Source organism: Panulirus ornatus, chromosome 12 (assembly GCF_036320965.1).
Source record: "Panulirus ornatus isolate Po-2019 chromosome 12, ASM3632096v1, whole genome shotgun sequence".
NCBI classification, from domain to species: domain Eukaryota; kingdom Metazoa; phylum Arthropoda; class Malacostraca; order Decapoda; family Palinuridae; genus Panulirus; species Panulirus ornatus.
The window spans coordinates 49588891-49603776 of record NC_092235.1 but is presented as its reverse complement, the minus strand read 5'-3'; the positions used below and the strand labels follow the sequence as shown (position 1 = coordinate 49603776).

Here is a 14886-nt window from a genome sequence, read left to right as displayed (position 1 = left end):
ACCCACCCCCATACACATGTATATACATACACGTCCACACACGCAAATATACATACCTACACAGCTTTCCATGGTCTACCCCAGATGCTTCACATGCCCTGATTCAATCCACTGACAGCACGTCAACCCCGGTATACCACATCGATCCAATTCACTCTATTCCTTGCCCGCCTTTCACCCTCCTGCATTTTCAGGCCACTATCACTCAAAATCTTTTTCACTCCATCTTTCCACCTCCAATTTGGTCTCCCACTTCTCCTCGTTCCCTCCACCACCGACACATATATCCTCTTGGTCAATCTTTCCTCACTCATTCTCTCCATGTGCCCAAACCATTTCAAAACACCCTCTTCTGTTCTCTCAACCATGCTCTTTTTATTTCCACACATCTCTCTTACCTTTACATTACTTACCCGATCAAACCACCTCACACCACACATTGTCCTCAAACATCTCATTTCCAGCACATCCACCCTCCTGCGCACAACTCTATCCATAGCCCATGCCTTGCAACCATACAACATTGTTGGAACCACTATTCCTTCAAACATACCCATTTTTGCTTTCCGAGATAATGTTCTCGACTTCCACACATTCTTCAAGGCTCCCAGGATTTTCGCCCCCTCCCCCACCCTATGATTCACTTCCGCTTCCATGGTTCCATCCGCTGCCAGATCCACTCCCAGATATCTAAAACACTTTACTTCCTCCAGTCTTTCTCCATTCAAACTTACCTCCCAATTGACTTGACCCTCAACCCTACTGTACCTAATAACCTTGCTCTTATTTACATTTACTCTTAACTTTCTTCTTTCACACACTTTACCAAACTCAGTCACCAGCTTCTGCAGTTTCTCACATGAATCAGCCACCAGCGCTGTATCATCAGCGAACAACAACTGACTCACTTCCCAAGCTCTCTCATCCACAACAGACTTCATTCTTGCCCCTCTTTCCAAAACTCTTGCATTCACCTCCCTAACAACCCCATCCATAAACAAATTAAACAACCATGGAGACATCACACACCCCTGCCGCAAACCTACATTCACTGAGAACCAATCACTTTCCTCTCTTCCTACACGTACACATGCCTTACATCCTCAATAAAAACTTTTCACTGCTTCTAACAACTTGCCACCCACACCATATATTCTTAATACCTTCCACAGAGTATCTCTATCAACTCTATCATATGCCTTCTCCAGATCCATAAATGCTACATGCAAATCCATTTGCTTTTCTAAGTATTTCTCACATACATTCTTCATAGCAAACACCTGATCCACACATCCTCTACCACTTCTGAAACCACACTGCTCTTCCCCAATCTGATGCTCTGTACATGCCTTCACCCTCTCAATCAATACCCTCCCATATAATTTACCAGGAATACTCAACAAACTTATACCTCTGTAATATACATAAAAAGTGTAAATAAAGTCTGTGTAGTTGTATGTAAGCATATGCTTTGTAAAAATATTATGTATTGTGAAATAAATCAACATAAGTATTTGTTTATGCAAAGTAAATTTATATTGTTCTTGAAAATATATTATGAATAAGAATACACATCAAGTGTAAGAAGGATTGAGTGTAATAGCTAATTTAAATAATGAGAGTATTCTCTCTCTTAAAAAAAAAAAACTGGTAGTAAATTTATGCAAAGCTTGGCAACCGCATGGCACTATCATGCATCTTTTCACCTTGCTTTCTATCTTGGCTTGCCCAGTATTGGCAGTATTATGCTAGCCACTAGCATAATGAGATGAGTCTGAAACGTACCTTTGTTTTTATTATCCTAGGTCTATTTTCCACTACATCAGTGTTTATGCTCTATGTATGTGAATTAACTGCCAAAACTGCCCTCTCTACTCAATAGATTTTGTTTGCATTTCCATCATTTCCTCTAATTGAACAGCCTGTATGACTTATAGGGAAGACCCACTTACCCTTATTTGTTTTTCGATTTATGCACCTTTCCTCTGATTATTAACCTTCTGAATCTTTGCCATACCCACTGACTCCTTAAGTTCCTGTCTTATCTCTTGACACTTTTCATGACCTTTAACTTGTGTGTGTGTGATGTATGCATACATGCATACTCTGTGTACATATTTTTGGGTTTATCTGGTAGAATGTTTGCAGCAGCACTTAGAATTATTAAGCACATTTTGTAAGATTGCCTTTTTATTACTTTACAGATAAATGATAAGGAGGAAGCTCTAGTTCGTTGTCGAATTCATCATTATGCAACAGATGTACGTGAACGATTACCATGGGTTCGCGAATTTTGGAAGCATCCAGGTGAACCCATCTTTCCAGAGGAGGCTTCTGTGCTAAATGATCTTTTTATAAATTATAAAGCCAGGTTTTCAACAAATAAATAGTCAATATTAAAATACTGTTGTATTTTGTATAGATTTTGTTGGCAGTAAATTGTTGAAAATATTACTGGAACTATTGTAGATTGAATTTTTTTTGTTTGAATAAATAAAGGATAACAGTTACTTTGATTATACTAATACATGAGCTGCACCTATTCATATTCCTTTTATACCTAATTGCCCTCCTATTCCTAAGCAGGTAGCATCAGGAACAAACAAACAATGGCCTCATCTGCACCCATCCAATCTTTAGATGTCATACATTATAATATTCACACTCAAATTCAATACTGAAGTACAGCTATTGCCTAAAATAATTTATCAGATATATTTTCATTTGAAATGTAAATGGATGGAAGGGCTCTGTACTAAATAGGGGTTCACAATATATAATCATGCCAGTCTTGAAACAGTTTATGTACATTTATGTACAAGTAAAGCAAATGACTAAAAGCAGATTACATAGTAGAGACTTATTTTTTGTTGATTTTGATATAGCTATCTTTATATTGTATACAATCTCTAATGTGATTCAGGACACTGATAAATGAAGCTTTTCCAAATGCTTAGGTTAGTGACCATCTATAAACTTTCAGGTGTTGAACATCTACCAGCAATACTTCAGATATTTATTTAAAAATCAACTTATAGATAGGGGTAATTCACTTGAAATCACTTACTCTAAGAAATAAACACGTGTAAAGAATTGCATAATTCTTTTGGAACTACATATCCAGAAAAAAAAAATTGAAGTATTTAACGGAGACTGCAAACCTAGAATCCCTTAAACTGACAAGAAATGAATTATTATGTAGAGCTATGGAGTAGCATTGTATACAGTCGGAGAAAAAATAGTCAGGAATGCATGTGGTGAAATGGATGGAATAGTTAAAGGAGCAAAGATCATTCAAGACAGTTGTGCAGTGAGGATAAAGCAGATTCTAGATAAGGTAAGACACCAGGAGGACGTAGCAAGGCTGCAGGAGATAGTAGCATATGAGGGGAAACCATACAGAGGGAGGTCAGCAGGCATAAGTCTTTGTTGACTCTTAGGATGGAATATGACCATCCTCCAAACAAGGAGGTGAGGAAAGCCAGAAAAGGAGACCAGGTTCAGGAGGCTATTTAAGGCAACAGTCAAAGCAAGTACAAGTAGAAAAATAAGAGGTCAGGAGAATGGGGATATACAGAAAAAACACTAAGGAAGGCCACTTAACCCATTCATTTTTGCTATAAAAGCTGAATTTCTAATCTGCTGTGTCAAGCAAAATAAATAAATAAATATACATACATCCCTGGGGATAGGGGAGAAAGAATACTTCCCACGTATTCCCTGCATGTCGTAGAAGGAGACTAAAAGGGGAGAGAGCGGGTGGCTGGAAATCCTCCCCTCTCATTTTTTTCAATTTTCCAAAAGAAGGAACAGAGAAGGGGGCCAGGTGAGGATGTTCCCTCAAAGGCCCATTCCTCTGTTCTTAACGCTACCTCGCTGATGTGGGAAATGGCGAATAGTACGAAAGAAAAAGAAAATCCAGAAAAATGTAGATGGAGGGAAGTATGATTAGAAAAGAAGTAAAAAATATGATTACTGGATAGTGGGAATTAAAGAATATACAAATTAGATGATGCTTCTGTGTTAATTTGGCCTTATAAATCCATAAGTAAAAGAGGAGTAATCCTTCCATTTGTGATGATTAAGTCTAATTGGTCAACTCCAGAAGCTTAACCATGATATATTTGTTATTTTGTAAGCCAGTAAGTAAAGGTCTGTGGGGCCTGGATGTGGATAGGTAGCTGTGGTTTTGGTGCATTACACATGACAGCTAGAGACTGAGTGTGAATGAATGTGGCCTTTTTTGTCTGTTTCCCTGGCGCTACCTTGCTGAAGCAGGGGATAGCGATGCTGTTTTCCTGTGAGGCAGGGTAGTGACAGGAATTGATGAAGGCAAGTGATTATGAATATGTAAAGGTGTATGTATGTATATGTATATATATGGGCATTTAAGTATATATATCACTGATGCTCCCATGTGTTCCCTTGTCTTACGCACTTTATTTACCTCCTTCCAAAACATTTTTATATTCTCCCTAAAATTTAATGATACTCTCTCTCCACAACTCTCATTTGCCCTCTTTTTCACCTCTTGCACCTTTCTCTTGACCTCTTGCCTCTTTCTTTTATACATCTCCCAGTCATTTGCATCATTTCCCTGCAAAAATCATTCAAATGCCTCTCTCTTCTCTTTCACTAAAAATCTTACTTCTTCATTCCACCACTCACTACCCTTTTTAATCTGCCCACCTCCCATGCTTCTCATGCCGCAAGCATCTTTTGCGCAAGCCATCACTTCTTCCCTAATTCATCCCATTCCTCCCCCACACCCCTTACGTCCTTTGTTTTCACCTTTTTCCATTCTGTACTCAAATGGAGGAAATGGGGAGGTGATAACAAGTAGTGGTGATATGAGAAGGAGACGGAGTGAGTATTTTGAAGGTTTGTTGAATGTGTTTGATGATAGAGTGGCAGATACAGGGTGTTTTGGTCGAGATGGTGTGCAAAGTGAGAAGGTTTGGGAGAATGATTTGGTAAATAGAGAAGAGGTAGTAAAAGCTTTGTGGAGGATGAAAGCCATCAAGGGGGCAGGTTTGGATGGTATTGCAGTGGAATTTATTAAAAAAGGGGGTGACTGTGTTGTTGACTGGCTGGTAAGGTTATGTAATTTATGTATGACTCATGGTGAGGTGCCTGAGGATTGGTGGAATGCTTGCATAGTGCCATTGTACGAAGTCAAAGGGGATAAAGGTGAGTGCTTAAATTCCAGAGGTATAAGTTTGTTGAGTATTCCTGGGAAATTATATGGGAGGGTAATGATTGAGAGGGTGAGGGCATGCACAGAACATCAGATTGAGGAAGAGCAGCGTGGTTTCAGAAGTGGTAGAGGATGTGTGGATCAGGTGTTTGTTTTGAAGAATGTATGTGAGAAATACTTAGAAAAGCAAATGGATTTGTATGTAGCATTTATGGATCTGGAGAAGGCATATGATAGAGTTGATAGAGATGCTCTGTGGAAGGTATTAAGAATATATGGTGTGGGATGCAAGTTGTTAGAAGCCGTGAAAAGTTTTTATCGAGGATGTAAGGCATGTGTACATATAGGAAGAGAGGAAAGTAATTGGTTCTCAGTGAATGTTGGTTTGCGGCAGGGGTGCTTGATGTCTCCGTGGTTGTTTAATTTGTTTATGGATGGGGTTGTTAGGAGGTGAATGCAAGAGTTTTGGAGAGAGGGGCAAGTATGCACTCTGTTGGGGATGAGAGAGCTTGGGAAGTGAGTCAGTTGTTGTTCGCTGATGATACAGCGCTGGTGGCTGATTTGTGTGAGAAACTGCTAAAGCTGGTGACTGAGTTTGGTAAAGTGTGTGAAAGAAGAAAGCTGAGAGTAAATATGAATAAAAGCAAGGTTATTAGGAACAGTAGGGTTGAGGGACTAGTCAATTGGGAGGTACGTTTGACTGGAGAAAAACTGGTGGAAGTGAAGTGTTTTAGATATCTGGGAGTGGATATGGCAGCATATGGAACTATGGAAGCGGAAGTGAATCATAGGGTGGGAGCGTTGAAGAATGTGTGGAAGTTGAGAATATTATCTTGGAAAGCAAAAATGGGTATGTTTGAAGGAATGGTGGTTTCAACAATGATATATGGTTGTGAGGCGTGGGCTATAGATAGAGTTGTGCGGAGGAGGGTGGATGTGCTGGAAATGAGATGTTTGAGGACAATATGTGAGGTGAGGTGGTTTGATCGAGTAAGTAATAATAGTGTAAGAGAGATGTGTGGTAATAAAAAGAGTGTGGTTGAGAGAGCAGAAGAGGGTGTTTTGAAAGGGTTTGGTCACATGGAGAGAATGAGTGAGGAAAGATTGACCAAGAGGATATATGTGTCAGAGGTGGATGGAACGAAGAGAAGTGGGAGACCAAATTGGAGGGGGGAAGATGGAGTGAAAAAGATTTTGAGTGATCAGGGCCCGAACATGCAGGAGGATGAAAGGCGTGCAAGAAATAGAGTGCATTGGAACGATGTGGTATACCAGGATCGACATGCTGTCAATGGATTGAACCAGGGCATGTGAAGTGTCTGGGGTAAAACATGGAAAGTTCTGTGGGGCCTGGATGTGGAAAGGGAGCTGTGGTTTCGGTGCCTTATTACATGACAGCTAGAAACTGAGTGAACGAATGTGGCCTTTGTTGTCTTTTTCCTTGCACACATGAGGGGAGAGGGTGTTGTTATTTCATGTGTGGCAGGGGTGGCGATGAGAATGAATAAAGGCAGACAGTATGAATTATGTACAAGTGTATATATGTATATGTCTGTGTGTGTATATATATGTATACATTGAAATGTATAGGTATGTATACTTGCGTGTGTGGACGTGTATGTATGTACATGTGTATGTGGGTGGGTTGGACCATTCTTTCATCTGTTTCCTTGCACTACCTCGCTAACGCAGGAGACAGCGACAAACCAAAATGATAAAATATATATTTTTTTTTTTTTTTTCCTTTGTCGCTGTCTCCCGTGTTTGCGAGGTAGCGCAAGGAAACAGACAAAAGAAATGGCCCAACCCACCCCCATACACATGTATATACATACGTCCACACACGCAAATATACATACCTACACAGCTTTCCATGGTTTACCCCAGACGCTTCACATGCCTTGATTCAATCCACTGACAGCACGTCAACCCCAGTATATCACATCGCTCCAATTCACTCTATTCCTTGCCCTCCTTTCACCCTCCTGCATGTTCATATATATATATATATTTTTTTTTCCCCACGTATTCCCTGCGTGTCGTAGAAGGTGACTAAAAGGGGAGGGAGCGGGGGGCTGGAAATCCTCCCTTCTCATTATTTTTTTTTTTAATTTTCCAAAAGGAACAGAGAACGGGGCCAGGTAAGGATATTCCCTCAAAGGCCCATTCCTCTGTTCTTAACGCTACCTCGCTAACGCGGGAAATGGCGAATAGTTTAAAAAATATATATATTGTACATTTCCTTTTCCATAGCCAGAGGTTGAACCATTATGTGACATTCATTTTTTTCATTCATTTCAAGCTAAAAGTTTGTTTTATAAATTGTTTCTTACATTTTTCATATGTATATATATATGTATGTGTGTGTGTGTGTGTGTATGTGCGTATGTATGTGTATGTGTGTGTGTGTGTATATGTATATATATATGTATATTATCCCTGGGGATAGGGGTGAAAGAATACTTCCCACGTATTCCTCGCGTGTCGTAGAAAGCGACTAGAGGGGACGGGAGCGGGGGGCCGGAAATCCTCCCCTCCTTGTATTAACTTTCTAAAATGGGAAACAGAAGAAGGAGTCACGCGGGGAGTGATCATCCTCCTCGAAGGCTCAGAGTGGGATGCCTAAATGTGTGTGGATGTAACCAAGATGTGAAAAAAGGAGAGATAGGTAGTATGTTTGAGGAAAGGAACCTGGATGTTTTGGCTCTGAGTGAAACGAAGCTCAAGGGTAAAGGGGAAGAGTGGTTTGGAAATGTCTGGGGAGTGAAGTCAGGGGTTAGTGAGAGGACAAGAGCAAGGGAAGGAGTAGCAATACTCCTGAAACAGGAGTTGTGGGAGTATGTGATAGAATGCAAGAAAGTAAATTCTCGATTAATATGGGTAAAACTGAAAGTTGATGGAGAGAGGTGGGTGATTATTGGTGCATATGCACCTGGGCATGAGAAGAAAGATCATGAGAGGCAAGTGTTTTGGGAGCAGCTAAATGAGTGTGTTAGCGGTTTTGATGCACGAGACCGGGTTATAGTGATGGGTGATTTGAATGCAAAGGTGAGTAATGTGGCAGTTGAGGGAATAATTGGTATGCATGGGGTGTTCAGTGTTGTAAATGGAAATGGTGAAGAGCTTGTAGATTTATGTGCTGAAAAAGGACTGATGATTGGGAATACCTGGTTTAAAAAGCGAGATATACATAAGTATACTTATGTAAGTAGGAGAGATGGCCAGAGAGCGTTATTGGATTACGTGTTAATTGACAGGCGCGCGAAAGAGAGACTTTTGGATGTTAATGTGCTGAGAGGTGCAACTGGAGGGATGTCTGATCATTATCTTGTGGAGGCTAAGGTGAAGATTAGTATGGGTTTTCAGAAAAGAGGAGTGAATGTTGGGGTGAAGAAGGTGGTGAGAGTAAGTGAGCTTGGGAAGGAGACCTGTGTGGGGAAGTACCAGGAGAGACTGTGTACAGAATGGAAAAAGGTGAGAACAATGGAAGTAAGGGGAGTGGGGGAGGAATGGGATGTATTTAGGGAATCAGTGATGGATTGCGCAAAAGATGCTTGTGGCATGAGAAGAGTGGGAGGTGGGCTGTTTAGAAAGGGTAGTGAGTGGTGGGATGAAGAAGTAAGAGTATTAGTGAAAGAGAAGAGAGAGGCATTTGGACGATTTTTGCAGGGAAAAAATGCAATTGAGTGGGAGAAGTATAAAAGAAAGAGACAGGAGGTCAAGAGAAAGGTGCAAGAGGTGAAAAAAAGGGCAAATGAGAGTTGGGGTGAGAGACTATCAGTAAATTTTAGGGAGAATAAAAAGATGTTCTGGAAGGAGGTAAATAGGGTGCGTAAGACAAGGGAGCAAATGGGAACTTCAGTGAAGGGCGCAAATGGGGAGGTGATAACAAGTAGCGGTGATGTGAGAAGGAGATGGAATGAGTATTTTGAAGGTTTGTTGAATGTGTCTGATGACAGAGTGGCAGATATAGGGTGTTTTGGTCGAGGTGGTGTGCAAAGTGAGAGGGTTAGGGAAAATGATTTGGTAAACAGAGAAGAGGTAGTAAAAGCTTTGCGGAAGATGAAAGCCGGCAAGGCAGCAGGTTTGGATGGTATTGCAGTGGAATTTATTAAAAAAGGGGGTGACTGTATTGTTGACTGGTTGGTAAGGTTATTTAATGTATGTATGACTCATGGTGAGGTGCCTGAGGATTGGCGGAATGCGTGCATAGTGCCATTGTACAAAGGCAAAGGGGATAAGAGTGAGTGCTCAAATTACAGAGGTATAAGTTTGTTGAGTATTCCTGGTAAATTATATGGGAGGGTATTGATCGAGAGGGTGAAGGCATGTACAGAGCATCAGATTGGGGAAGAGCAGTGCGGTTTCAGAAGTGGTAGAGGATGTGTGGATCAGGTGTTTGCTTTGAAGAATGTATGTGAGAAATACTTAGAAAAGCAAATGGATTTGTATGTAGCATTTATGGATCTGGAGAAGGCATATGATAGAGTTGATAGAGATGCTCTGTGGAAGGTATTAAGAATATATGGTGTGGGAGGCAAGTTGTTAGAAGCAGTGAAAAGTTTTTATCGAGGATGTAAGGCATGTGTACGTGTAGGAAGAGAGGAAAGTGATTGGTTCTCAGTGAATGTAGGTTTGCGGCAGGGGTGTGTGATGTCTCCATGGTTGTTTAATTTGTTTATGGATGGGGTTGTAAGGGAGGTAAATGCAAGAGTCCTGGAAAGAGGGGCAAGTATGAAGTCTGTTGGGGATGAGAGAGCTTGGGAAGTGAGTCAGTTGTTGTTCGCTGATGATACAGCGCTGGTGGCTGATTCATGTGAGAAACTGCAGAAGCTGGTGACTGAGTTTGGTAAAGTGTGTGGAAGAAGAAAGTTGAGAGTAAATGTGAATAAGAGCAAGGTTATTAGGTACAGTAGGGTTGAGGGTCAAGTCAATTGGGAGGTGAGTTTGAATGGAGAAAAACTGGAGGAAGTGAAGTGTTTTAGATATCTGGGAGTGGATCTGTCAGCGGATGGAACCATGGAAGCGGAAGTGGATCATAGGGTGGGGGAGGGGGCGAAAATTTTGGGAGCCTTGAAAAATGTGTGGAAGTCGAGAACATTATCTCGGAAAGCGAAAATGGGTATGTTTGAGGAATAGTGGTTCCAACAATGTTGTATGGTTGCGAGGCGTGGGCTATGGATAGAGTTGTGCGCAGGAGGATGGATGTGCTGGAAATGAGATGTTTGAGGACAATGTGTGGTGTGAGGTGGTTTGATCGAGTAAGTAACGTAAGGGTAAGAGAGATGTGTGGAAATAAAAAGAGCGTGGTTGAGAGAGCAGAAGAGGGTGTTTTGAAATGGTTTGGGCACATGGAGAGAATGAGTGAGGAGAGATTGACCAAGAGGATATATGTGTCGGAGGTGGAGGGAACGAGGAGAAGAGGGAGACCAAATTGGAGGTGGAAAGATGGAGTGAAAAAGATTTTGTGTGATCGGGGCCTGAACATGCAGGAGGGTGAAAGGAGGGCAAGGAATAGAGTGAATTGGAGCGATGTGGTATACAGGGGTTGACGTGCTGTCAGTGGATTGAATCAAGGCATGTGAAGCGTCTGGGGTAAACCATGGAAAGCTGTGTAGGTATGTATATTTGCGTGTGTGGACGTGTGTATGTACATGTGTATGGGGGGGGGTTGGGCCATTTCTTTCGTCTGTTTCCTTGCGCTACCTCGCAAACGCGGGAGACAGCGACAAAGTATAAAAAAAAAAAAAAAAAAAAAAAAATATATATCCCTGGGGATAGGGGAGCAAGAATACTTCCCATGTATTCCCTGCGTGTCGTAGAAGGCGACTAAAAGGGGAGGGAGCGTGGGGCTGGAAATCCTCCCCTCTCGTTTTTTTTTTTTAATTTTCCAAAAGAAGGAACAGAGAATTGGGCCAGGTGAGGGTAGTCCCTCAAAGGCTCAGTCCTCTGTTCTTAACGCTACCTCGCTAATGCGGGAAATGGCGAATAGTTTGAAAGAAAAGAAGAAAAAGAATATATATATATATATATATATATATATATATTTTTTTTTTTTTTTATACTTTGTCGCTGTCTCCCGTGTTTGCGAGGTAGCGCAAGGATACAGACGAAAGAAATGGCCCAACCCCCCCCATACACATGTACATACACACGTCCACACACGCAAATATACATACCTACACAGCTTTCCATGGTTTACCCCAGACGCTTCACATGCCCTGATTCAATCCACTGACAGCACGTCAACCCCTGTATACCACATCGCTCCAATTCACTCTATTCCTTGCCCTCCTTTCACCCTCCTGCATGTTCAGGCCCCGATCACACAAAATCCTTTTCACTCCATCTTTCCACCTCCAATTTGGTCTCCCTCTTCTCGTTCCCTCCACCTCCGACACATATATCCTCTTGGTCAATCTTTCCTCACTCATTCTCTCCATGTGCCCAAACCATTTCAAAACACCCTCTTCTGCTCTCTCAACCACGCTCTTTTTATTTCCACACATCTCTCTTACCCTTACGTTACTTACTCGATCAAACCACCTCACACCACACATTGTCCTCAAACATCTCGTTTCCAGCACATCCATCCTCCTGCGCACAACTCTATCCATAGCCCACGCCTCGCAACCATACAACATTGTTGGAACCTACTATTCCTTCAAACATACCCATTTTTGCTTTCCAGGATAATGTTCTCGACTTCTACACATTCTTCAAGGCTCCCAGAATTTTCGCCCCCTCCCCCACCCTATGATCCACTTCCGCTTCCATGGTTCCATCCGCTGCCAGATCCACTCCCAGATATCTAAAACACTTCACTTCCTCCAGTTTTTCACCATTCAAACTCACCTCCCAATTGACTTGACCCTCAACCCTACTGTACCTAATAACCTTGCTCTTATTCACATTTACTCTTAACTTTCTTCTTTCACACACTTTACCAAACTCAGTCACCAGCTTCTGTAGTTTCTCACATGAATCAGCCACCAGCGCTGTATCATCAGCGAACAACAACTGACTCACTTCCCGAGCTCTTTCATCCCCAACAGACTTCATACTTGCCCCTCTTTCCAAAACTCTTGCATTCACCTCCCTAACAACCCCATCCATAAACAAATTAAACAACCATGGAGACATCACACACCCCTGCCGCAAACCTACATTCACTGAGAACCAATCACTTTACTCTCTTCCTACACGTACACATGCCTTACATCCTCGATAAAAACTTTTCACTGCTTCTAACAACTTGCCTCCCACACCATATATTCTTAATACCTTCCAAAGAGCATCTCTATCAACTCTATCATATGCCTCCTCCAGATCCATAAATGCTACATACAAATCCATTTCCTTTTCCAAGTATTTCTCACATACATTCTTCAAAGCAAACACCTCATCCACACATCCTCTACCACTTCTGAAACCACACTGCTCTTCCCCAATCTGATGCTCTGTACATGCCTTCACCCTCTCAATCAATATGCTCCCATATAATTTACCAGGAATACTCAACAAACTTATACCTCTGTAATTTGAGCACTCACTCTTATCCCCTTTGCCTTTGTACAATGGCACTTTGCACACATTCCGCCAATCCTCAGGCACCTCACCATGAGTCATACATACATTAAATAACATTAAATAAGGCTTTATACTATTCCTAAAATAAGTTTTAGGCATTCTCATATGAGGTGTATATAATGTTAAGATTATTAGGAAATGTAGCAGTGTCATTGTCAGTTGTGGATACTAAAAAGGATGCTACCAACTACTTTAATATATCATTATGCCCAACCTTTGAACCTGATTAGACTTATACCATATTGAAGATTGAGAAATGTTTTATTAAAAAATATCCAACTGATGTTTTTTTTGTTTTCCACACTGAAAGAGTCTGGGCTGTATTCCAATCCTACAATCTTTTTTGGGCATTTTCTTATGTATAAAATGTTTCTGTTATTAGTCCATGAAGTGTCAGAAAGTAGCTGGTATTACCAGCAACCACTGACCAGGGAGGTATATTAATAACCAGTGCTACCTGCTTGGGTAAATAGTGAGCCAGCACTTCAGTGATTGTAAAGTTGCACAACTCTTGCCCAGGTAGCTGTCTTTTCCCTTTGCTTCACCAAGACATGGACTGCAGTCATTCTGTCCTGTCCATAAACATATAAATCTCTCCTTTTCACACATAACACTTAACTCACACAACTCATTCTTCATAAATCTTAATTTTTCCTGCAGAGCACTATGCACTAACCCTACCTTTTAGCAAAATATAGAAATATTAGACAGAATCATTAGTTAGTAGTAGTAGTAGTAGGTAGGAACATTAGGTAGCTGTTGGTTGGAACATCAAGTAGTAGTTGGTAGGAACATTAAGTTGGAGCCTCTTGAAACAATGTGCTAGGGTTGCCCTTTGCCAGTAGCCTGTTAAGGGTGAGGCATAAAGGCTAAGAAGCAGCACTGGAGCTCACCAGTTATGGACACTTTTGCCGTGACCAACCCATTTTGGGAGTTACTGTAGGATACGGCCATGAGATATAGATAGGAGTATCATCATCGGTTTGGATACTTAAAAGGATGTTACTAATTTGTGAAAGGAGACAGTTTAATGTGAATTAAAGCATGGTTAGTAAGGTTAGCACAGCAGAGATAGTTGGAGTGTGATTTTGGATGGAGAAAATTGGAAGTAAGGTGCTTTATATATATGGGTGCGGACATTTGCAGCGAATGGAACCATGGGTGAGGGGACGAAGGTTTTGGGGAGCACTGAGATACGTGTGGAAAGAGGTCACTCTGTGGGAGAAATAAAGTGGATATGTTAAGATATTGAGCATTTTGTGATTCTATGCAGCATTCCCCGTGAATTTCTATAATTAAACTGTATTTCTGTTTGGGAAAACTCGCTCGAAATGTCCTTGGCCTTTCTGCAGTTCCAGTGGTATAGGCATGGGAAGCAGCTTCTCCCTTATACACAACAATAGCTTGACATTACTCAGAATTCACTCGACTTCGAAGTTGGAAAGAGGCAGTTAGACCGATAAATTTGGCCAGAATTGGGACCGAATTAAGTTGCATGTGAAGTATAACAAAACAAACTGCTGTGCAGAATTTTAGGTGGCAGTGAAGTCCCACAAATGCGACATACAAATATCTCGTTTCTTTATGAGTATATCGCGAAGGTTAAAAAATACGTTGGGTCTGTAGACGAGAGTTACGAGAAAAAAGAATGGGCTTCCCGTTAAAGGCATTGATAACATCTGGAATATGTATAAGCCAATCAAGTGACCGCATTCTGCAATCTCTAATCGTATTTAACGGCTTTGTTAAGTGACCACACTGGACGAGATCATGACATGCTTCTTGTTTATGTAAGTACCAATAGAACAGTTTATGACTCTCCTATAGCAGTCTACTTTACTTCCGTTTCTCCCTAATCCTGCATCGACCCTTAAATGTAGCGCCATGTCGATATGGCATTGTGTTAACCTATTTCTGTGCTCTGTCGGATCCTCACCATTACGAAAGAAGATACGTGAACAAATGCCCATTAAGTTTACTTAAATACTGGAACTGCAAATCAACATTTTCAACAATCATTATTGTATATACGTTTCTTTCATTGCTGACCCCATCATGTTTAAATGTGGCGAGGAGACTTTTACGAAGTAGGTACATTA

General features: G+C 41.2%; 1 protein-coding gene across 4 annotated transcripts in view; it reads left to right on the top strand.

Moving 5' to 3' along the window:
- Positions 1-2510, top strand: part of mRpL9 (mitochondrial ribosomal protein L9) — a 33409-nt gene extending 30899 nt beyond the window's left edge. For all 4 annotated transcript variants that reach the window (XM_071667868.1, XM_071667867.1, XM_071667866.1 and 1 more), the window contains exon 6: positions 2205-2510. In XM_071667868.1, coding sequence (XP_071523969.1) covers positions 2205-2390 — 186 coding nt within the window. In that variant the 3' untranslated portion in view covers positions 2391-2510. The remainder of the gene's footprint in view (positions 1-2204) is intronic.
- Positions 2511-14886: the final 12376 nt, after the last annotated feature.